We start from the raw sequence: 24,449 nt of genomic DNA, 5'->3' as shown, positions 1-24,449 counted from the left end.
ACTGGGCTTTGGACAACAAAATGAAATTCAACAAAGACAACTGGCAGGTGGTACACTTAGGGACGAAAAACCAACTGCACAAATACAGACTGGGGGATAACTGGCTTGTCAGCAGCACTGCTGAGAAGGAGCTGGGAGTTGTGGTGGATCACAACCTCAGTAGGGGTCAGCAACGCGATGCTGTTGCAAAAAAAGCAAACGCAATTTTAGGTTGTATGAACAGAGGCATAACGTGCAAGTCATGGGCGGTGATAGTACCGCTCTACTCGGCGCTGGGTAGGTCTCAGCTGGAGAACTGTGTCCTGTTTTGGTCACCACTGTGTAGAAAGGGTGTAGAGACACTGGAAAGGATCCAGAGGCGAGCGACAAAGATGATCAGAGGGATGGGATGAAAGCCATGCGAGCAAAGGCTGAAGGATCTGGGTATGTTTAGTTTGGAAAAGAGGAGATTAAGGGGGAATATGAGAGCGGTCTTCAAATCCTTGAAAGGCTGCCATAGAAAAGATGGAGAAAAGCTGCTCTCTCTTGCCACGGAGGGCAGGACAAGAGGCAATGGGGTCAAACTCCAGCATAGCAGAGTTAGATTAAATCTCAGGAAAAACTCCCTCACTGTAAGAACAGCAGGACAGTGGAAGCTTCTTCACTGGAGGTTTTCAAAAGGAGGCTGGAACCATCTGCCTTGGATGGTTTAGACACAACAAATCCTGTGAGTTGGCAGAGGGTTACACTGGATGTCCCGGTGGTCCCTCCTAGCCCTGTGGTTCGATGATTCTATAACAGTCACATGTTACCAAGGGCAGGGGGAGGAGGGGAGAATATCTTTTATTGGACAAAATTCTGTTTGTTTAATATCCTGGGACCGACACGGTTATTAGCATGGGGTGTGAGTGCAGGCCAATAGCTGTAGATGGCGCCAGACCAATACGTTAGGGGCCCGATTTGTCCCCATCTGAAATCAATGGGCTTGCCCGGGTGTACTTTAAAGACATTAATGCATCGGGCCAGATACAGAGGTGCTTCTCTGAGGGCGTAACATGGGGTAATCCTGCACCTCCTGCTGCCCCTTCAGTGTGGACATGACCCCAGCTCCAGCCTGTAATGGGGACGGTTAGACGCACACCCTGGCACCGGTGTGTCACGTACATCCCTTTACCCATCGCTTGTGGTTTGGGTTTGCTGGACCCCAGTGTCCCAGAAGGGAGAGGGGTGGGCTCAGTACGGCAGCGCATCTCAACACTAGCCCCTGGAGCCTCAAAAGGCTCCGTCTCTAGGCAGCGTCCAGCCGTTGCCCGTCCAGCTGGGAGGGTGCAGATCTGGATGCTGGATGCAAACGTTCGCCTGGGTTTCACCCCCCGCCCAACCCCACCTTTCATGTTTCACAGTCCCTGGCTATTAAAACCCCCTCCCTGGCTGAGGCGGAGAACATGGCCGATCTCATAGACGGTTACTGCCGGCTGCAGGGGGACCAGAAAATATCCCTCATCGTCCGTCCCAAGAAAGGTGAGCAACTCTCTGTGAGCACAGGCGCTGGGGAGACTGGAGGGGGAGCAGATGCCGCGGGATTGTGATGCCCATGAACGTCAAGGGCTGAGGTCCTAAACTGGAGCCAGGCTTAGTGCAGGGAGTTTTCTTAATCCCCTGTTCCCAGCACCCATCAGCCCTGATTTACAGCCCCCAAACTCGCCACGCTGGTGATCGAGGCTGACGTTGAACCTCAGATGGCGTCCCGAGGTGAAAGGCGGGGGCAGTGGCAGTTTCGGGCTGTCTCGGCTTGATATTCATATGCAGGTTGCTGGGTGTGTGGGGAAGGGGTGGTCTCTTCATCCCCTCCGACTGCACTCTGCCTTCCGTCCCATATCTTCCTCGGAGGCTCGGCAGAATGGCTGGGGATGGGAGAGCGGAGGCTAAGATGTCCCCAGAGTCTGGCAGCCAAACTGGGGGGAGGAGGGCGGGCGACAGGAGATGCACAATAAAGACCCTTTCCCCCCTTTCCCCACAGAGAATGAGAAGAGGGTGAGCCTGCCACAGATCCCCCCACAGTAAGTAGAACATAACCCCTCAAGGCACCTGTATTGGCACTGGGCAGGGGGGCCACAAATGCGGGATGTCCAGGTTGGAAGGAAGGGCCATCAAACCAAAGCCCTGACCATGTGTGGTCCTCAGAGATCCCACGAACACCTGGCTTCAGAGCAGGGCTTAGATACCCTGGGGATAGGCATGTTGGAAATACTAGAGCTGGGTGGATGGATGGAAGAATGAGGAGATGGATTGGCCTGCTAAACCCAGGGTTGTGAGTTCAATCCTTGAGGGGGCCACTTGGGGATCTGGGGCAATATCAGTACTTGGTCCTGCTAGTGAAGGCAGGGGGCTGGACTCGATGACCTTTCAAGGTCCCTTCCAGTTCTAGGAGATGGGATATCTCCATTATTATTTATTTATTTTATTTATGGATAGGACAGCTGGTGTCTGAGCTTGTCTCTTGCTCGTTTTCACCCATGCTTTCACCTGTAGGCACATAGACGAGAGAAGACCCACGTTAACTGAGAGCTTCAGTGTGGGTGAGTTTCATTCATCCCTCTCGCCAGCCGGCCGTGGCTGGGAACTGGAGAGTAAGCCAGCTGGTGCAACTGGGAAAAGGAGAAAACAGGGATGGGCGTGTTTGGGGAAGGGGAGGGATAATCTCAGCTCCCTTTTATTAGAGATGGGCCCGAGGCAAAGCCCTAGATCCAGCCTCCCTCTACCTCCTGCCCCCGCCCCCTGACTGGGGGACCCCACACTTCTTTTTCCTTTCTGTCCCATGGTCACAGAGTCGGGTGGAACCAACCCGTTAGTGCAGCCCCAATGTGGGTCCTTCCTGCCTCCTTGGCAGCAGCTGGTGCTGGCCACTGGCCGGCAGGACGCTGCCCTAGACAGACCCCTGGGCTGATTCACCGCGGCGGTTCCCATGCCCAGCTTCGGAAACTGCAGCATGCCTAGCAGCCAGGGGGTGGTGCGGATGGGCTGTGCGGGCGGAGGCCCCAGGCTTGCCATGCTGTCCCAGGATCAGGGACAGCTCGCAGGGGTCTCAGACCCGCTGGTTTATTAAAAGAAACACCCCAGGCCGGGTGCAGCGGCTGCTTTTACTGCTGAATTTCTTGCCCTAGATTCGGATATTTATGCTGAAATCCCCGATGAGGCCTCGAGACCCAAGTCCGGAGGTAGGTGCCCCGCCTGGCCCCTCCAGCTTTGCTTTGGCTGGAGACGCTTCTCCTTGAAGACATGAGAACCCACCGGCTGGAGGAAGGGACGCCAGCTCCAGGGGAAAGGAGCTGGCCGGTCGGCCAGGACCGTGGAGACACGATTGGTAGAGCTGAGCTGCGAGGGGGAGGAGCTAGGGGTCAATCAGCCCCTCCCACTAGGTGCTCCTTAAGAGCATGGTCTGAAGGGTGTTAGAGAGAGGGGGGCTCCATCCGTCACTGGTGTAAATGGGCAGAGCTCCATTAGAGGAGACGGAGCGGCACTGATTCACACCAGCACTGGCTGTGGCCTATTCTCCGTAACCTCCGGCTCTGGCTTCCCCCAACTGATTGTGGATGGAAAGGTTCATGCGTTTGTCCTCCCTGGGGTTAGCCTTCCCCCACCCCATGCTTTATAGACTCGGTCCCTCAGAGACCGTCGTCGTCCTGCGCCGAACAGGCCCCATGGGGGGATGTTGCATTAGCCCCAGAGTCTCTGCTTTTCCTGCAGGAGATGAGCGAGGGCTCTGTCTATATCGAGGACAGTCCCCATTCTCTGGGAGCCCCCGGGGCTGGGAACGGGGGTGTGGCTGGCCATAGAATCAGTCACACTCAGTGGACTCTGGTTTTGCACACCTGGCAGAGCGGCTGGCTTTACAGGGGCTGCACCGAATGTACCAGCCCTGTGGAGCCATCGCCCGCTGGGATGAGCTGGTGGCACCAATGAACCCCGTCCCTCCGGTTTCTCTGTCCCTCCAGCCCAGCAGTACGGGGTCTCCCGAGAGGACGTGACTCTGGGCAGGATCCTGGGGGAAGGTTTCTTCGGGGAGGTGTACGAGGGCATTTACACCAACCCGGTGAGTTTGCTTTCTCTTTGCCGTCGCCGCCCCCCAATCCCACACCACCACCGATCCTCACCATGGGTCTGGCAGGGGTGGGCGCAGGAGGGCAGAGTCCAGCCCCGTCACAGACAAGGCTGTGGCAAAGTGCCAGCCCCACAGCGCCCCCTTGTGGCTGTGTGGGCACACCCCTGTGATAGGCCAGGCCCCTCTAATGTCCAGCCCTTTCTGAGACTAGGTCTCGTCAGTCTATTACCTTCTCAGTCCAGTGATATCCCACGCACCAGCCATCACCCACTGGGATCACTGGATCATGTCCTCTTCGCCCAGCCCCCTTATCCCCTCTTAGCTTTTGTCCTCTCTTCTGGGCCCATGGGCCCCCAGGGCCTGATTCCCCTTAATCCTGACCCTTTCCCGTGAGGCCGGCTGCACAGGGATCTGGATTTCCCCTGCAACCCGGCTTCCCTTTCATCCTAGCTCTTCTCAGCCCAGGGCCTGTTCCATCCCCCCTTTGAAGGCACTTCCTACCTGCGCTCTCCTCCCGACAAACCCCCTCAGCTGCTCCTCGGGCCCCACTGGTTAGTCCCAGGCTGCGCTAATTCCCCCACCCTCCGGACATCGCCCCGTGATCAAGGCCTAGGGTGAAAGCCCCTCCTCCGCTTTCTTCTCCTTCCAGAAAGGGGAGCGGATCAACGTGGCCGTGAAGACCTGCAAGAAGGACTGCGCCCCCGAGAACAAGGAGAAGTTCATGAGCGAAGCCAGTACGTAGCTCCCGGCTTCCCCTTGCCATGGCGATAGCCTGCCCCCTCCACCCCGGGGGCGCCTCTGGCCTGTATCCTGCATTGCTCTGGTGGGGATCCACTGGGCCGGCAGCCCATGGGGTGTTGGGGCAACAGGGGGCCGGAGATAGCTCAGGGCAGCAATTGTCACCTGCTCTAGGAGAGGGCAGGTCTCTGTCCTGCTCTGAGGCCTGTGTAACCCACCCACATTCTGGGTGTGTCCCAGCCAGCGGCACCGAGTCTGCTCTGCAGCCTTAGCTAAGAGCCATGTGGCTTTTAGCTCGTGGGCTCCCGCATTCAGCTCCAGAGGCCCCAGGTTCGAACCTGCCCGCTGACGACTGGGGTCTATCGGTGTTACACCTGGGCCTCCTAAGACGGTCATGAGTCTGCCACAGCTACTGGGGCAGCTGCTTCTTTCGCTCCAGTCAGGGAGGCTCACGTTCCCATTGCTGCCGGTCCCCGGTTCAGCCCGCCCCCATCGGCCGTGCCGTCCTCAGTGTCTCTCTCGCTCGCAGTGCTGATGAAGAAGCTGGACCACCCCCACATCGTGAAGCTCATCGGCATCACAGAGGAGGAGCCGACCTGGATCATCATGGAGCTGTACCCCTACGGGGAGGTGAGGGGGGAAAACGAACCCATGGGGCCTGGGAGTGGGGGGATGGTCTTCATGGGAGGCCTCCTTGTTCCTCATCAGAAAGCGAAGCCGCTGGAAACGTGCCTCAGGCAACGTTTTCTCAGCAGCAATGATCTTTCTTGGGTGGGGAGAGGGTGGGAGAGAATCTGACTTGACATGGAGATCTTGCTGCTGTAAAGAATGCCCCTCACCCATTGGCCCCTGCCAGAGGGAGTGTAGCCTAGTGGTTAGAACAGGGGACTGGATTCCGGGGAGCCCGGGTTCCACCCTCAGTGCTGCCAATGACCTTGGGGGCAAGTCACTTCACCGCTCTGTGCCTCGGTTTCCCCACCCGTAAAATAAAAATAATGATTCCTGCCTGCTCCGGAATGGGTGGGCCTGACAATTATGGCCCCACCAGTCTCAAGAGATTTGGATGGCGCTGAAAGGCATTGGGACTCCCAGGCGCTCATCCCAATAGACCCCCCCACCGGCTCCAGCTTCTCTGATATCTGCCCGTCGTGGCCGCCTTTGACTCCCGTCTCTTTCCTCGCGCGGCTGCTCCTCCCCCACACCCGGGTTTCTTTGGCTTGCACTGCCTGGGTCCCCCCCGGCGGCTGGGTTTGCCCCTAACCGCAGCTCTCTCGCCCCCGTGCAGCTAGGCCACTACCTGGAGCAGAACAAGAACTCGCTCAGGGTGCTGACCCTCATCCTGTACGGGCTGCAGATCGGCAAAGCCCTGGCGTACCTGGAGGCCATCAGCTGTGTGCACAGGTAGAGCGGGGGAAGGGCGATCAAAGGGCATTGCTGCAGCGACGGGCATTAGCCAACACATTGGCAGAGAGCTGCAGAACCGGTGACACATGCAAATGCTGGAGCCGGGCGCAATTTTTTGCCCTTTTGGTTCAGCGACCAGACCAAAAAAATCAGTGATTCGCTCAGCTCTACGCACGGTTAGAGCCTGGGAGCGACTGCAGCGACGACGGCAAATTACAGGGCGCTGGCTTGTTCTTGGGATACCCAGGACCGAGTCACCTGCTACCCCCTGCCTCTAGCAAGAGGGTGTCTTTCGTGTGGTGGCGGGGTCTCAGCTCCCTGCCACCACCAGCCGTTCAGCCAAATGGCCCTCCTCTGCGCTACGCCAGCCCTGTTGTCACCTTGCAGGTTAACAAGACTCCTGTGAATCGTACCCCTGGGATTCCCAGCCCCTCACATTGGCTCCGCACAGAAATTCCAATTCCTCTGCACCCAGAGGTGCGGTGTACCCCAGTTTTCCTTTAAACCACCGCTCCTGTAAACCACACCGCGCTTAGAACAACCCAAAAGTAGGTTTGTGTGAGTGAGAACAAAGATTTAACAGGAAGCGAGAGACAGATGGAAACAGCTGGTTACAACACGAAATAAAATCGGAAACCGTGGAACCTGCGTCTTAACAATAGCTACCTGTCCTGGGTAATAAATTCGGCTCCCCCCACAAAGTGCAGTGCGTGGCGGAGCTGGCTGGCTTCACCGAAACCAGGATCCAAATGTCCACGCGCGTTCCCCGCTCCCAAAGGGGATTTCTCTGTGAATGCAGGCAGAGTGCCTTGCTGCACTCTGTTCTACTGAAAAATGGCCGTTTGTTTCTGTTCCCAGGCAGGGTGACCCCCGGCCTTCTGGCACTTTCTTTTCCGCCTGTAAGCGATCTCCATTGTTTGTCCCGGTCTATGATGGTTTTCCATTGACAGTGACAAGAGTAGACAATGGAACCTTGAGTGACCTCGCTGGCCGACTGGGGAGATGGCAACTTCCTCTTGCTTGAATGGAGGGTCACGGAGACTCATTATGCCCTGGGGACTAATTTCTACACCAAATCAGACTTTCAATATAAATACATTATTCCTTAAATATTACCCGTCCATTCACCCTGCAATGGTTATGAGCTTTCTGTATGTGTCTTACATGGTACTCTATAGGGATAAATATCCCGTAAGACATGTGTTGGGTGTAGTGAGTCGGTCAGGTTAGGAAAGAGCTGAACAGGGGCCACTTTGCTGCGGGGTCTCTGTGTCACGTGGCTAGTCTGTTTTAGATGGCTGGGGCCCTGCTTGACGAAGCCAGGGGAGCAGGCTCCCCCATCCCGTACCGGAGCACCGCTACAGAGGCTGTTAAATGAGGAGAGAGGGTTGAGAACGCACCATTCCTACCTTGCCCACAGTTCGATGGTGGGATTGTGATGAGAGATGTTAAATTACCTTTAGGGTGTATCTACATTACAGAACCCATGCCGGCTTAGGCCCCGAGCGTAGAGGCAGCGTACACAGAGAGAAGGAGGTTTTCTGCCCCTGTAGGAACACTGCCTCCCTGAATGCTGTTAGCTACGTAGCTGTGTCTACACTAGGGGTCTTGCCGGCATAGCAATGTCGCGCGGGGTGTAGCCCAATGCAGCTAGGCCGGTATACATGTTAAATGTAGACCTGGAGAGTCAAAGCCCAGTGGGCTTTTAAGCCCCACTCCTGAGGATAAGAGCGATGCTCGTCCAATCAGGGAGCAGAAACAATGCCACATGACTGCCGCCAATGCTAGCAGCTCAGAATTCTTCGTTTGTTCCGCCCTGTAGTAGGACGACGACTCACTGGTGTGGCGCCTCCTGCTGGTCGTCCTGGGAATTAGCTCTTCCAGCCCAGAGCGCCCTCTGCAGGCTGGTGTCTCACCTGCCGCTGGCCCCCGTGTCCCTCCCGGACCCCGGTGCCCCTTAATGTCTGGGTTCTGCCCCCAGCAGTAACCCACAATCTGGGTCTCCCCACCCAGGGGAACCCCCAACCCTCTATCCCCACCTCGCCTCAGTGGCTACTGCCAGTCACCATCTAGCCCCTGCTCACTGGGGCAGACGGCAGTCTGTAAACCACTCATCATCGGCCAGGGGGGCAGGACCAGCTACCTCTGCCTATCTCTGGGATGCCCCTCTGCAGCCCCAGTACCCTTTTTGGCCTTTTAGCAAGGCCTGCAGCCTGGGGTTTTTCTAGGCTGAAGCTCCTCAGGTCCCTCTTGCCCTTCCCCAGCACTGCTCCACCTCAGGTACCCTGCTCAGCCCCTAGGCAGCCAGGTCCTTCTCTCTCAAGAAGCTAGAGAAAGTGTCTTACAGCTCCTGGTCCTCAGCCCTCTTATAGGGCCAGCTGTGGTTGCTTCCCCCAATCAGCGCAGCTTTTCCCCGTCACAGCCCTCTCCCAGGGCTGTTTTAAGCCCTTCAGGGCAGGACTGGGGTGACCACCCCGCTACACGCCCCTTCTGCACAACTAGGTGCGAGGCGATGGAGAAGTGGGTCCTCAGAGCTCACCCATTGCCTGGTCACCCTAGGCGGGGCTCTCGCCAGAGCCGACACCCAACACGCCCCCGCGGGACTGACTTGCTCTCCCTGGTCTCCGCAGGGACATTGCTGTGAGGAACATCCTGGTGGCTTCTTCCGAGTGTGTGAAGCTGGGGGATTTCGGTCTCTCCCGGTACATAGAAGACGACGAGTATTACAAAGGTAAGGGGCAACTCGCGTCTGCAACGGCCTGGCCCCAAGCTGGGGGACCTTTCTCCATATCCGAAAGCTACTGTGCACCATTAGCAGCGTCAGGTCAAGAGGTTGGAACAGCAGCGGGGGGCTGCAGGTCAGGACTGAGGGGCATTGATAGAGCTGGGTGTGTATGGGGGGAGCCCAGGACTGGGAGGGAGAACGGGGGCTCTGGACTGGGATTGTGGGACACTGGCAGAGCTGGGGAGGTGGGAAGCCCAAAGCTGGAAGAGCAGGGGGGCCGCAGGTCCGTGACCATCTTCTCTGCTCCCCAAGCTTCCGTGACTCGCCTCCCGATCAAGTGGATGTCGCCAGAGTCTATCAACTTCCGTCGCTTCACGTCCGCCAGTGACGTGTGGATGTTTGGTGAGCGGGACTGCGAATTGCGAGCAGGGTGCGACGTGGGGCAAGGCAGGGTCCGGGGCGGTATATGGATCTCAGGCCGATGTCTTTCCTAATACCCAGGGCCAAATCCTGCTCTCAGTTCCCCTGGGGTAAATCCAGAGCCAGTTCAGTGCCGTTCTCCTGGAGTTACGCCAGCAGAACGTGTAGCGGGAGCTGGGCAGGGAGCAGAGATGTCCTTTTGGGGGAGTTATATCGGAGATCCGTGCAGATTCGGCACAAGAGAAGAGATCCTGTCTGTGGGGCTCCTCCGAGCACGGGGAGACAGCAGGGAAGTAGATTGAATGAGGAGAGCTAATGGCACCCCCAACAAACCCCTCCCCCACTGGCATCTCAGCATGCAGCCCGGCTGCCTGCTGATCAGAGTGTTGGGGGCGTCAGGACAGTTCTTAGTGGCCAGGAATCCCCAGGACAGAGACTCATTGAGCCTGAGCTGGACTCTCACCCCTCGGCAGACGTGCTCTGTCTAAGGTACTTGTCTGGCCCCATTTCTGTAGTATCTCGCATCTCCCAATCTTTCATGTGTTTTTCCTCCCACCTCCCTGGGAGGCAGGGCAGGGCTAGTCCCCATGGTTCAGATGGCAAACTGAGCCACAGCAAGGCTAAGTGACTTGCCCAAGGTCACACATGGCGTCTGTGGCAGAGCAGGGATTTGAACTCAGCTCCCCCAAATCGGGGTCTGATCACCGGCCCGTCAGCACCGCGCGCGGGGAGCCTGCGGCGCTGCTGCCCGTGCCTGGCCCGACCCGCCTGGCGAGCGCTTCCCATCTCCTTGCCACGCCTGCCACCCCTGAGACACGGTGCTTTGTGTCCCCTGCCCGCCCAGCCGTGTGCATGTGGGAGATCCTGAGCTACGGCAAGCAGCCCTTCTTCTGGCTGGAGAACAAAGACGTGATCGGGGTGCTGGAGAAGGGCGACCGCCTCCCCAAGCCTGACCTCTGCCCTCCCGTCCTCTACACCCTCATGACGCGCTGCTGGGATTATGACCCCAACGACAGGCCCAAGTTCAAGGAGCTGGTCTGCAGCCTGAGGTAGGCGGCCGGGAGGTGGGGAATCACGCGGTGCTAACGGCCTGGGGCAGCCAGATGGATCCATCAGGAGGAGCTAGCGATGCTGGTAACTCGGAGAGCCGCGGAGGTTCGTTGCCAGCGGCTGCAGTATTGCCGGCACCGTAGGGCCCGTTACCGGCTAGCCAGAGCCCTGCGGTGACGGCTGCCTGCCAGCATGGGTGGGGGCAACTCTCCAGAGCTCTGGTTCTACCCGCAGAGTTCAGTCACCCTGAACCCACCACAGGCACTGACACCATGGGTGCTCCGGGGCTGGAGCACCCACGGGAAAAACTCAGCACCCACCAGCGGGCCCCACCAATCAGCTCCTCCCCCCAGCGCCTCCCACCCGCCGCTGATCAGCTGTTCAGTGGCGGGCAGGAGGCGCTGGGAGGGAGAGGGAGGAGCGGGGGCAGGAAGAGGCGGCGCGAGGGTGGGACATGCTCACAACCATTTTCCCCAGCTTTTCCCGTCTCTCCGCCATGGTCATTGGTTTCCGCTGAGGCTGTAGCTGGCAGGAACCTTGTCAGGGCTGCTGGCATAAGCAAGTCCCCGCAGTGCTGACTGCCTGGCGTTTCCCCTGTAGCGGAGGAAGCTGTACTGCTGAACTCTTTCCTTTCCCTTTGCTCCTGCCTGTAGTGACATTTATCTGATGGAGAAGGACATCGCCAGGGAGCAAGAGAGGAACAATCGTCACCGGCCTCCCAAAATCATGGAGCCAACATCTTTCCAGGACCCCCCTCCAAAGGTAAGAAGGGAGCCGAGCAGCGTGTCTGTAACAAGCTGTGAGCTCCCGCCTGGGCTGTGGTGGGGCTGTCATCCCACCACAACCATGGAGCATACATCCCTCACAGGAGGAGAACGTAGTCTCCTGTAGTGGCTGGCCTGCGTAAGAGGATAATAGTCCACTACAGCTGTTATCTAGCGGAATCTCTCCTTTAGCTCAAGAGGCAGAAGCTTGTGCTTTTAGACCGGAAGTCCATGGGTTCTATTCCCTTAATGCACATACATGGGGATCGGTTTTTCATAGATTCCAAGGCCAGAAGGGACCATTGGGATCATCTATATATGCCGTAGAATTTCCCCAAAATATTTCCTACAGTTGATCTTTCAGAAAACCATCCAATCTTGATTTAAAACTTGTCACTGATGGTGAAACCACCATGACCCTTGTGGTCCATCCCTGCCGTCCACCGTCTTTTGAGTTTCCTGCCTTCCCTAGACAGCAAGCTGTTTGGGGCAGAGCATGTGCTTTCTTATCGGTGTGTGAAGTGACAAGTGCGCTTGTGGCTTCAGCTAAACAATACAGCCCGTTTGCTCGGAGAGAATCCCGGCTGAGGTTAGTAACAGAGAGGAGAAATTCTTTTTTAAAATAAATGCATGATTTTTAAGTGGACACTGTCCCTTTAAATATGAAGTCTAGCATGTTATGGGTAAGGCTGCAAGGCTGTCATGGAGGTCATGGAAGTCACGTGACCTCCGTGACTCTGCAGCGGCCGGTGCGACTGACCCCAGGGCTACCCGAGCAGCTCGGGCGGCTCTTGGGCCAGCCGCACCGGCCGCTGCTGGGGCAGTCTTGGGCCACCGTGCGCCCTTCCCCCCAGCATCAACGGCAGTCCCGGGTTGAGTGTCGCCACCCCGCCCCCAGCATCAGCAGTGGTCCCGGGCTGCGTGCCGCCGTCCCCCCCAGCACTAGTGGCAATCCCCTGCTGCCCTCTGCCCCCTGCCCCAGAGCATCAGCGGCAGTCCCCGGCTCCAGAGCCCCCCCCGGAGTCTCCCCCTCCAGAGCACCCAAGATTTAGTCAGGGCTATATAGTACAAGTCAGGGACAGGTCACGGGCCGTGAATTTTTGTTTACTGCCTGTAACCTGTCCATGACTTTTACTAAAAATACCAGTGACTAAAACGTAGCCTTACTAATGACATATAGACTCATAGCCCCGTAGGGTTAGAAGGGACTGCAAGGTCGTCTCGTCTAACCCCCTGCCAAGGTGCTGGATTTGTTGTCTCGAATACGGGTAAAACCCTGCATCCTGCTATCTTAGAGGCAACAGCTGTAGAGCTAATCTGGATACCTGCATGATTCAGGGGGCAGTAACATGCAATCACGTTATGCCAGATACGCCCGTCACAGACCGAGGCATGTGCAATGCGTTGCACTCGTGTGCCGGGTATCCGTCCGCCTGGTTGCGTTTGAGACACAGGACAAAGGGCGGGTACCGTCCTGGTTGGTTTTCATGACCTGCCTCTCGCTACGTTCATCACGGTCCCAACCTGCGAGTTTGCAGCGGGTAACGCCCGGGGCGGTGGCCTGCATCGGCCGACCCTGCTCCTCCTCGCGCTGCCAGTGGCCGAATGCTCTTAACGTGGCGATCGCTTCACCCTGTGCCTTTCCGTGTCCTTGTCTTCCCACAGCCCAGCAGGCCGAAATACAAGCCGCCTCCCCAGACCAACTTACTAGCTCCCAAGTTGCAGTTCCAGGTAAGGCCACTTGGCTGTTGAAAGCAACAAGGTGTTGGCTGGCAGAGACCTCCCAGTGCTTGATGGGACGAGGCCATTGCAGTTCGGTCGGGGGTATAGCTGAAGAGCTACTGTATGTCGCTTACTCCGAGCCATCTCCTTAGAGCTGCGGAGCGCCCGCGGCTCCCCCCGACGTTGGAGCAGTCGCCCGGCCTCTTGGGGCTTGGCCCTGTGCAGTTCAGAAGGGCCAAGCAGCTCTAACGGGGTGTCTGTTTGTGCCCTGAAACATAAAGAGAGACTTTCGCCCTGGGGAATGGCATTGACGTCGATTGGCTCCCAGCACACACAGATTTTTACATGGGGGCTAGGAGAGAAAAACGGTTTCCAACCTTCTTCCTCCTTTGCTGCCTGCTGAAGGTATTCAGAAGCCCTGATTGTCACAGGGTGCTAGGGTGACCAGACAGTAAATGTGAAAAATCGGGACAGGGGGTGGGGGGTAATAGGAGCCTATATAAGAAAAAGACCCAAAAAATCAGGGCTGTCCCTATAAAATTGGGACATCTGGTCACCCTAGAGGGTGCTGAGCACCCATAGTCAGTGGGAGAACTGTGGATGTTCAGGACCCCGGAAAGTTAGGCCAAAATATTCAGGCGTGGGCCAGTCCTGTTGGGACCCTCAATGTTTTGGATGCCTGAGGCCTAGCTGACTTGTCCAAGGTCTTGGCAAACAGCAGAGTAAAGGCCTGGCGTTCCTGGCTCCCAGATCTGTGCTCAGACCACTAGGCCAGACCTCCCCTTGTCTCTTCACTGCGGGATGAGGCCGGGGAGATACCGAGCTGGCAGGAGGAGAAGGGAATCTCCTGTTGAAGGACCACCAGCAGCCACCCTCCCCACCCGCCTGCCCCAGTGCGAAGGTCCCTCTCTGAAGCGCTGCCTGCTCTGGTCACTGGCTCTCTTCGCCCCTCTCTGTCTGTTGCCGCTAATTGTCCATGTCTGGCTCTGGGCCCGGCGCCTCTTGCTCCCCCCGAACAGGTGCCCGAGGGTCTGTGCGCCAGCTCGCCTACGCTCACTAGCCCCATAGAGTACCAGTCGCCAGTCAACTCCCTGCACACCCCGCCTCTCAACCGGCACAACGTCTTCAAGCGCCACAGCATGAGGGTAAGACGAGCCGGCTTGCTCGCCACCTTGCTTGATCCAAAGGGAGCGTTAAGCAGAGCACTTCGGGGTGAGGTGCAGTGCAAGCCAGCAGGGGGAGCTCTCCCCTCAATCAGTGCTGACCCCAATGCCCCAGCGTGGCGCTAGGGGGCACTGTGTTGCAGGCAGCTGGGGGGGGGGAGGTGCTCACTGGGGGGCACTGTCTCGTGTGACTTTGTTCTTCGCTGTGCTACAGTGTCTGCTGCTTATGCAAAAACAATTCCTGACCCGTCTCTGGAGCTGATCCCAAGTGACATTGACCCCTTCAGTGCCGGCCTTGCCTGCGGCCCACGTGTGTCGCCGTACGCTGGACCCAGGCAAGCCTGCTGGAAGGCCCTGGCCAGCACCGTCTCACCGGCCTGGTGGGCCACCCACTGGCCCCAGGCACATGGGCAGCAGCAGCCAGGGACTTGGGACCGAACTGCTGATGAGCTCGGAAAAGCACAGTGGCTAGATGTTCCTTAGGCCCTGGTGGCCCTTCTCTGAGCGGCTGCATTAGTTTCATTAAAGGGACTTTCCACAAACGAGTTAAGAGGGGCAGGGATGCAACCCTCTGCTCTGGGTGTCCCTAAACCTCTGACTGCCAGAAGCTGGGACTGGGCGACAGGGGATGGATCACTCGATAACTGCCCTGTTCTGTTCGTTCCCTCTGGGGCACCTGGCCCCAGCCGCTGTCAGAACACAGGATACTGGGCTAGGTGGACCTCTGGTCTGACCCAGTCTGGCCGTTCTTATGTTAGGGACTGTGTCTTCCACACGCGTGTGTCCGCACAGAGCCTAGCACTGACTGGTGCCTTTGTGAGCTACCACAATACACATAAATACAATAACCTACTAGAGTGCATAGCCCAGCACTCGTGAGCAACCCCACCATAACAAACCAGCATGGGCCCAGATCTCCCGCTGAGTAACCCTACCATAACAAACCAGCATGGGCAGCCCAGATCTCCCGCTGAGTAACCCTACCATAACAAACCAGCATGGGCAGCCCAGATCTCCCGCTGAGTAACCCTACCATAACAAACCAGCATGGGCCCAGATCTCCCGCTGAGTAACCCTACCATAACAAACCAGCATGGGCAGCCCAGGTCTCCCGCTGAGTAATCCTACCATAAAAACCAACATGGGCAGCCCAGATCTCTCACTGAGTAACCCTACCATAACAAACCAGTATGGGCCCAGATCTCTCGCTGAGTAACCCTACCATAACAAACCAGCATGGGCAGCCCAGATCTCTCGCTGAGTAACCCTACCATAACAAACCAGTATGGGCCCAGATCTCCCGCTGAGTAACCCTACCATAACAAACCAGCATGGGCAGCCCAGATCTCTCGCTGAGTAACCCTACCATAACAAACCAGTATGGGCCCAGATCTCCCGCTGAGTAACCCTACCATAACAAACCAGCATGGGCAGCCCTGCAATAACTAACCAGTGTCTACACATACAATGAAGGAAAATATATTGAAAGACATAAACATGGTCTTGGTTTCAAGCTTCCAATGGGATGTCAATATGGGCAGAGGGTGGCCTGTTGCCTTGGGTTCTGGGTTGAGTTCTCCAGTGGTGCCTGGCTCGTGCGGGAGGCGGGCAGTCCCCGAGCCGTGACTGCCACAATCACAGCCCACCCTCTGTCTCCAAGGAGGAGGACTTCCTCAGGCCCACTAGCAGGGAGGAGGCACAGAAGCTGTGGGAGATGGAGCGGGCCAAGATGCGGCAAACGCTCGACAAGCAGCAGAAGCAGATGGCGGAGGATTACCAGTGGCTGAGGCAAGAAGAGAAGTCCCTGGTGAGTGGGTCCAGCGGGTTCAGCCGGAGAGCCGGCCAGACGTTTTGCGATGGAACATTTGTCCATTGGAAAATGCCAATTCGTCAAAAGCAAAACATTGCCCAGGAATGTGTCAAGTTTGAGGAAATTTTGTTTTGGGGATAACCCTGGATCAGAGCGTTCCGCTGAGGTCGGAGTCTTAGAATCATAGAATATCAGGGTTGGCAGGGACCTCAGGAGGTATCTAGTCCATCTTCTCTTTGATATTCTTGGAAGGGAACATTTCATTTTTCTGTTCTGAACGGACTTTTCCTTTCAGGCTTTAAAATGGTATTTAATATAATATAAAAGGTTTTAAAAAGTCAAAAACCAAACAAAACTTTTGGATTGACCCCATACAGGTTTGGTTTTTTTCCCCAGAATTTCATTCCAAGGGAAATGTCTCTGTTTTTTTTGTTTTTGTTCTGTATTGGAACAGAAAAGTTTTTGAAATGGAATTTCCGGCGACATGGAAAATACAGCTTCAGCCCAGCTCTGGTCACTATTAGATCAGCGTATTGCTCTGCTAGGGTGGTCCAGTTGTCAGGGCTGTGGGCTGGGACTCTAGAGACCAAGGCACAGCTCCTGTTTTGCAACATACTTCCTTTGGCAATTCACTTAGCTCCTCTGTGCTGTGCCTCAGTTTCCCATATGTACAATGAAGATACTAGCACTGCACTATCTCCTGGGGTGCTGTGAGGACAAATACATCAAAGACTGAAATATTCTGATACTACAGTAATGAGGGCCATAGATGTACCTAAGATAGATTTATAGGGTTAAATACATTTTAAAAATACGAATAATCCAATAGTCTACACCAATAACGGAGCTAGTCTGGAGGTTGGGGCTGTTACCAGAGAATACCGTACTATGGTGTCTATAGGTGGCTGGAATTTTTCACACACCCTTTTTTTTTTTCAAAACCCCAAACTTCTCACGAAAGGTTGTCAAAACTATGGACATTTTCTGTTCTTTACTAAATTTTCCACGGCGTGCTTTTTAATTAACATTTGTACCAAAATTGTGTTAGAAATGTTCTGTAACCCCAGAAACCCCAGTTTTTGGTAAGAAAACCTGGTTTTGGGGGGATGAAAAATGTCTGTAATAGTTTCGATATGAATCTTGGTTAAAATATTGTGGAAAATTTCCTGGAAAAGTTTTTGAACCCTGGAGTATGGAACAACTGTGAATTTTGAAAATGCTTGGAATAGTGTTTTAATCAGTGGTAGTAGTATATTTTTTAATTGGATACAATGATTGCATTGGGTAATGTGTAGCAGTCTAGGTCTGTGAGCATGACAAAAACAGGGTTAGCTTTGGTTTCCTCCACTGTGAAACTGACTGCTTAACACGCTCTGTTATGGAGCATTCAGTATAATCACTAAATGGCTAATGTGTAGTGCTGATCAGGAAGTGGTTTTTCTGTCCTGGGAATATGTTCGAGATTTTGAAACTACTTCTCCTCCTGAATTGGGAGGAAAAATTGAAAGCTCAAAATTGCTCATGAACCAAAAATCCAGAAAAAAAAAATCTGTTTGGGTCAATCAAAATGTTTCATTTCAATTTCAACCATTTTTAATTAAAAAACATTTTTTACTATAAAGTAACTTAAATTTCTAAGCAAAAAGTCATTTTGAACCAAAAATGGAACTTTGTGTTTTGAAAAATGTCGAAACGGGACATTTTGTCAATTTTGAAACTTTTTTCCCAACAATTTTTTTAAAAGGAAATTTGTCAAAGCCAGTTCTTTCCTGCTAAAAATTTTGTTTTAGATGAATCTGCCTTTTTTGGCAAAAAGTCGCTTAGTCAAAAAATTTGAGACCAGCTCTACTAATATGTTTGTCTGCCCTCTGCTGGGCAGCACTGGAACTGCTCAACGGTGTGTCATATGCCCTATACTGGTAATGGCTAAAGGAGAGTCTCTCTTAGCTCAGGGGCCTGGGAAGATCTTAGTTTAGCCATGAAGTAGATGAGCAGCAAAATGATAACAGCTCTCAAGTTCCTTGGGGGCCACATATCTGTGACAGTCCAATAGCTATAACGTATAAAGCTAATTGTTTCACTGGTTCTGTGCGATTCATATTTCTTGTTCTTCTCCATTACAGGACCCTATGGTCTATATGAACAACAATTCTCCTCCAGTGAGTAACACAAAGCTAATTCTGATAGGAGCCAAACTGTCTTCTAGTTATTACTAGGGCTGTCGATTAATCGCAGTTAACTCACCCGATTAACTCAAAAAATTAATTGCAATTAATCGCATTGTTAAACAATAGAATACCAATTGAAAATTATTAACTATTTTTGGATGTTTTTCTACATTTTTAAATATATTGATTTAAATTGCAACACAGAATACAAAGTGTACAGTGCTCACTTTATATTATTATTTTTATTACAAATATTTGCACTGTAAAATGATAAACAAAAGAAATAGTATTTTTCAATTCACCTAATACAAGTACCGTAGTGCAATCTCTTTATCCTGAAAGTCCAACCTACAAATGTAGATTTTTTTTTTGTTACATAACTGCACTCAAAAACCAATACAATGTAAAACTTTAGTGCCTACAAGTCGACTCAGTCCTACTTCTTGTTCAGCCAATCGCTCAGACAAACAAGTTTGTTTACATTTACAGGAGATAATGCTGCCCACTTCTTATTTACGTCACCTGAAAGTGAGAACAGGTGTTCGCATAGCACTGTTGTAGCCGGTGTTGCAAGGTATTTATGTGCCAGATATGCTAAACATTCATATGTGTCTTCATGCTTCGGCCACCATTCCAGAGGACATGCTTCCATGCTGATGAGGCTCGTTAAAAAAATAATGCGTTAATTAATTTTTGACTGAACTCCCAGGGGGAGAATAGTATGTCTCCTGTTCTGTTTTACCCGCATTCTGCCATATATTTCATGTTATAACAGTCTCGGATGATGACCCAGCATGTTGTTCGTTTTAAGAACACTTTCACTGCAGATTTGACAAAACGCAAAGAAGGTACCAATGTGAGATTTCTAAAGATAGTTACAGCACTCGACCCAAGGTTTAAGAATCTGAAGTTCCTTCCAAAATCTGAGAGGAATGAGGTGTGGAGCATGCTTTCAGGTATCTTAAAAGAGCAACACTCTGATGCGGAAACTACAGAACCCAAACCACGAAAAAGAAAATCAACCATCTGCTGGTGGCATCTGACTCAGATGATGAAAATGAACATTCCATTGGTGCACTCTGCTTTGGATCGTTATCGAGCAGAACCCATCATCAGCATGGATGCATGTCCTCTGGAATGGTGGTTGAAGATGAAGGCGCATACGAATGTTTAGCGCATCTGGCACATAAATACCTTGCAATGCCGGCTACAACAGTGCCATGCGAACGTCTGTTCTCACTTTCAGGTGACACTGTAAGCAAGAAGCGGGCGGCATTATCACCTGCAAATGTAAACAGACTTGTTTGTTTTAGCGACTGGCTGAACAAGAAGTAGGACTGAGTGGACTTGTAGGCTCTAAAGTTTTACATTGTTTTATTTTTGAATGCAGTGATCTTTTTGTACATAATTCTACATTTGTAAGTTCAATTTTCATGAAAAAGATTGCACTACAGTACTTGTATGAAGTGAATTGAAAAGACAGCACAAATATTTGTAATAAAAAATAAACATAAAGTGAGCACTGTACACTTTGTATTCTGTGCTGTAATTGAAATCAATATATTTGAAAATGTCGAAAACATCCAAAATATTTAAATAAATGGTATTCTATTATTGTTTAATAGTGTGATTAATCATGATTAATTTTTTCAATCATGCGAGTAATTGCGATTAATTTTTTTAATCGCTTGACAGCCCTAGTTATTACCTGTCTCACTGGGTTCTCGAAATACCTTTTAAATCCCTGTTTGTAACAAAGAACCTGGGATGAAAGGTGCTTTCAGAGACTCAGAAGTGTGAGCGGGACTTGGCTGGCCCATGCTTTGGACTAGATGGGACATCTCTTTGTTCCAGTGGTTAGGGCACTAACCTATGATCTGGTAGGTCTTTGTTCATTTCCCTGCTCCGCCACAGACTTCCTGTGTGACCTTTGGCAAGCCACTTAGCCTCAGTTCCCATCTGTACAATAGGGTTACTTGTAGAAGCATAGAACTGGAAGGGACCTCGAGAGGTCATCTAGTCCAGTCCCCTGCACTCATGGCAGGACTAAGTATTATCTACATCATCCCTGACAGGTGGATAGTACAATAGCCCTTATCCCATCCCTAACCATGTCTCCCCGTCCTTGGTGTTTACATCCTTGCCATGCTCCTAGACAGCCATCCTCTCCCACCGCTCCCCAGTCACTGCTCAGCCAAGCTAGACATACCTCGCTCGTAGGCCTTTCCCTGGTAAGCAAGTTCCTCCAGCCCCTTAACCGTTACAATTGATCTTCTCTGCCTTGCTTCCCCAACTGAACAATGCAAATTACAGTAGAACCTCCACTAGCTGAACCTCGGTTCTCTGAAACGCTGGCCTGGCTCTTCGCACCCAGTGGTGTGCGAACTGGTGCTTGGAACCGCGGTAATCTCAATGAACCTGGGGCCCGCCTGATACTCCGACCATGGAGATTGTGTCTACACCTTGCTGTTGCTGTGTTCGCTTGGTGCCAGACAGGAGAGGTGGCTCCAACTCACGCCCTCCCTCATTTCAGGTTTTCAGGACCTAGGTTTATTAATGATGTTTCTCTTTTCTTTGCAGCTGCTCCCGGAGAAGGAGACCGACTACAGTGAGTGCCCATTCCAGACTGTCCCATCTTCCTCCAGCATAGGGGTGGGGTTTCTGGCAGCAGCTGTTCCAGCTGCACATGCAGCTCTCATTCAGACACATTGTTTAATCCTTTTTTCGAGGTGGGGGGAGCTTTCTAAGTTGTTTGTCTATATAATATCCTGAGCCAGGGAGTTCCATGGGTTAACACGTGGTGCAAAACCAGTGTTGGGGGTTGAACCTATTTAAAGGTCTAGACAACAGTGCCTGTTCACCCAGACTGAGCTCTTTGGGGGTGGGGAGGACGTACCCATCCAAGACGCTAGGTACGTACTCGGGCGGCTAGCCCTTCCCGCTGCTCGCGCCCCTGCGGCTACACTGGTTTTAGCACACTAGGTCGATCAGAGCTCTCATGGGCATGTCTCCTTGAGCTGGAAGTTACACCGGGCAGTTCGAAGTGTAGACAGGCCCCACATGTGCCGGCAGGACATGGCACGGTGAGGCCTGACCGGGGTCTCCGAGGGTGACGGCAATAGAAATAACAAACAGAACAACAATTCTTCTTTTCTTTCACGCACGGTTCAGCCGAGTTTACGGGCCCACCCCAGAAGCCTCCAAGGCATGGAGCTCAGGTATGTGTAAAAACGAACCCAGCTGGGTTTCTCCCTCCCGGCCTGCATCTGTCCCTTCTCTTCCACTTTGAAACCAGCCCCAGCCCCCCACTTGGCCCTAGCTACTCAGGGCCCCCGGGAGGGAGAGAGGGAGGGAGGGAAGGGTGGTCCGTGGTCACTGCACTGTGCCCAGTGTCCCTTTAGTATGTACCTGAGCCTGGAGTGGGGAGCAGCGATTAGCAGTCCGATGCTACGCCCCCATGCCTGGCTTTGGCAATGGAAGCACTGACCCTCCGCCCAGCTGTTGGTGGGTCTGCACGCACCATGATGCTAACAGCTGCCTGGCTGCTAGGTGGGGAGTCCACCCCGGGGGCACAGAAGGGCCTGCGTTGTGCACGGCTGCTGTCCTTTCTCCTCGGGGCTTCCTTCTGAAGCCTTTGGTGAGCCGGCCCGGCGGGCAAGCAGATCATATGTCCTCTCCTGGTCTCTGGGCAGCCGATCCAGCCGGCCCCCACCGCCAACCTGGACCGGACGGACGACACGGTGTACAGTAACGTCATGGAGCTGGTGAAGGCGGTACTGCAGCTCAAGAACGAGATCTGCCAGCTGCCCCCGGAGGGGTACATCATTGTGGTGAAGGTAAAGCCCCCAGGGGAGGAGGAAGGCACCCAAGGCTGCCTCCTGGGAAGACTGGCAAGGACTAAGACAGATCCTAGGGTCAGAGCTCCTAAAGCCAGAAGGGACCATTGTCATCATCTAGTCTGATCTGCTGTGTAACACGGGCCAGAGACCTGCCCCACAGTAACTCCCAGAGCAGAGCTTTTAGCAAACCAGCCAGTCTTGAGTTAAACATTGCCAGTGACGGAGAATCCACCACAAACCTTGGGGAACTGCTCCAGTGGTCAGTTACTCTCATTAGTACAAATTGACACCTCGTTTCCAGTCTGAATCTGTCTGGTTTCAACTTCCAGCCATTGGATCATGTTAGACCTGTCTCTGCTCATGTCATATTTCCCAAGATGCACCTCTCCCCAGTGGTGGTCTTGACACAAGAGCAGGGAACATTTTCCCAGGTTGCACCTCTCCCCAGTGGTGGCCTTGACCCCAGAGCAGGAACATTTCCCAGGTTGCATCTCTCCCCAGTGGTGGCCTTGACCCCAGAGCAGGAATATTTCCCAAGATGCACCTCTCCCCAGTGGTGGCCTTGACCCCAGAGCAGGAACATTTCCGAGGTTGCATCTCTCCCCAGTGGTGGCCTTGACCCCAGAGCAGGAACACTTCCCAAGATGCACCTCTCCCCAGTGGTGGCCTTGACTCCAGAGCGGGAACATTTTCCCAGGTTGCACCTCTCCCCAGTGGTGGCCTTGACCCAAGAGTGGGGAACATTTCCCAAGATGAGCCTCTCCCCGGTGGTGGCCTTGACCCCAGAGCGGGAACATTTCCCAAGATGCACGTCTCCCCAGTGGTGGCCTTGACCCAATAGCGGGGGACATTTCCCAGAGTGCATCTCTCTGCAACGGCCCTCCCGAGCCAAGACAGGCCCAGGTTGTTACTAAGAACGAAGCCTTTTGCCGAAGCCGGAGATGCCTTTCACGCTGCCTTTCCCCCTTCACAGAACGTGGGCCTGTCCCTTCGGAAGCTGATCGGCAGCGTGGACGAGATCCTGCCAGCTCTGCCCATTTCATCGCGCACAGAGGTAAGGGCTCCCGCACCCCCTACTGCCGGGGAGAGCCGTCAGGTGGGACACCCCCCGCCTTTGGGGTAATGGATGATCCCAGCACATGGTCTCTCCCCACCCCCAGCTCCCTGCCCGCACGTCCTGGGAGCAGATCCCAGTCTGCAGACGTTCGTGCTTTCAGGGCTCACACAGCACAAGGCACCTTCCCCACCTGCCCCCCTGCCAGAGGGGCCTTTGTTCTCGCAGGAGTTGGTCCCCTGCACTCTACGTCTCCCAGCCAGGACGACAGCACAGGCCTGGCTCTTAAAGAAACCGCACCCCAGTGACACCCACGAGGGCTTGCCAGGGGCCATACAGAGTTGATTAGAGAATTCCTTGAGTCGCTATTTATAAGTGCCAGGTGACAGCTCATCCCACATGGATGGAGGCGGGTATAGCCGGCTCCGAATGTGCCAGAATCGTGAGTCAGGCCACCCCAAGTCATGGGACCAACAGCAGCAGAAAGGGTTTCTTTTTATTTGACTTCTGCTCTCTGAGCCAGAAGGAGGCGCATTTTCCAACTTTTCTCTCCCGGGAAAGCTGGTAACGCGGTATTTTTTGTCAAGGAAAGCTGAGAGGCCTGGCCAATCACATGACTCGAGGAGCTGGGGCTTTAAGAAAATTATCAAACATTGCAAGGCTCATGATTAAAATTGGGAGAGTTGTCCACACACGGTAGCAGCATTAGCCAGCAGTGAATCGGGCCCTCTTAGCGGATTTCACTGTCCAAGGGGAGTGGATTGCAAACCGAAGGCCTGGTTGGTGGAGAGGGCATTAGATTTCAGCCTGGTATCATGGTCAGGACCAATGATAAATCCAAGGATGCAGCTTCAATAGGGAGCACTTACATTTTGGTGGTAAAGCCCCCATGCGTCTTCCCCCGGCAAGGTAGGGTAGAGAAGAGACAGGGCTCGGGTGTAATGAATATAAAGGTGATTCTCAACTGAGGCTGTTGGATATAGACAGACCCTGTGGTTGTCTCTTACTCTCAGAGTGACTTGCGCAGGCTTTCCTGCCTAATGACATCACAGGGTCTTCCTAAACCCTGGCCTGGATGAAGCTGTCTTGGAAGGAACTACTGACCGCACCGACTGCAGTCATCCCTGAGTGTGCACGTAGCTGAGTAACTCCATTAGCTGGCAGCAGTGGTAGGCTGTTATCCCCTATGTGATCCAGCCACTAGAGGGCCTCCAGCTTTGGGACTGTCCTTCACGCTCTTCTTCCGCTGCTGCCTCTAACGCTCCCAGCCACATGTGTGTGTTTTGCGTTGGCAGATCGAGGGCACCCAGAAACTGTTGAACAAGGACCTGGCCGAGCTGATCAACAAGATGCGCCTGGCGCAGCAGAACGCCGTCACCTCGCTGAGCGAGGAGTGCAAGCGCCAGATGCTGACGGCCTCCCACACCCTGGCCGTGGACGCCAAGAACCTGCTGGACGCTGTGGACCAGGCTAAGGTCCAAGGCAACCTGGTGAAGCTCACTCTGGAGTGA

General features: G+C 53.8%; 1 protein-coding gene across 2 annotated transcripts in view; it reads left to right on the top strand.

The window, feature by feature from the left end:
* PTK2B (protein tyrosine kinase 2 beta) overlaps nucleotides 1-24,449 on the top strand; it is a 54,450-nt gene extending 30,001 nt beyond the window's left edge. Inside the window, exons 10-30 of one of the 2 annotated variants that reach the window (XM_065400562.1) lie at nucleotides 1,383-1,500; nucleotides 2,000-2,039; nucleotides 2,512-2,558; nucleotides 3,144-3,197; nucleotides 3,975-4,072; nucleotides 4,731-4,815; nucleotides 5,349-5,449; nucleotides 6,105-6,220; nucleotides 8,854-8,954; nucleotides 9,261-9,350; nucleotides 10,213-10,417; nucleotides 11,072-11,180; nucleotides 12,848-12,913; nucleotides 13,924-14,049; nucleotides 15,728-15,874; nucleotides 18,001-18,036; nucleotides 20,626-20,653; nucleotides 21,217-21,263; nucleotides 21,738-21,881; nucleotides 22,858-22,938; nucleotides 24,234-24,449. In XM_065400562.1, the coding sequence (XP_065256634.1) occupies nucleotides 1,383-1,500; nucleotides 2,000-2,039; nucleotides 2,512-2,558; nucleotides 3,144-3,197; nucleotides 3,975-4,072; nucleotides 4,731-4,815; nucleotides 5,349-5,449; nucleotides 6,105-6,220; nucleotides 8,854-8,954; nucleotides 9,261-9,350; nucleotides 10,213-10,417; nucleotides 11,072-11,180; nucleotides 12,848-12,913; nucleotides 13,924-14,049; nucleotides 15,728-15,874; nucleotides 18,001-18,036; nucleotides 20,626-20,653; nucleotides 21,217-21,263; nucleotides 21,738-21,881; nucleotides 22,858-22,938; nucleotides 24,234-24,449 (2,055 nt within the window). The remainder of the gene's footprint in view (nucleotides 1-1,382; nucleotides 1,501-1,999; nucleotides 2,040-2,511; nucleotides 2,559-3,143; nucleotides 3,198-3,974; nucleotides 4,073-4,730; nucleotides 4,816-5,348; nucleotides 5,450-6,104; nucleotides 6,221-8,853; nucleotides 8,955-9,260; nucleotides 9,351-10,212; nucleotides 10,418-11,071; nucleotides 11,181-12,847; nucleotides 12,914-13,923; nucleotides 14,050-15,727; nucleotides 15,875-18,000; nucleotides 18,037-20,625; nucleotides 20,654-21,216; nucleotides 21,264-21,737; nucleotides 21,882-22,857; nucleotides 22,939-24,233) is intronic. The other variant, XM_065400563.1, reaches the window with a different exon arrangement.

Source organism: Emys orbicularis, chromosome 3, assembly GCF_028017835.1.
Source record: "Emys orbicularis isolate rEmyOrb1 chromosome 3, rEmyOrb1.hap1, whole genome shotgun sequence".
In the NCBI taxonomy this organism is placed as follows: domain Eukaryota; kingdom Metazoa; phylum Chordata; order Testudines; family Emydidae; genus Emys; species Emys orbicularis.
This window is presented reverse-complemented; position numbering and strand designations above follow the sequence as displayed.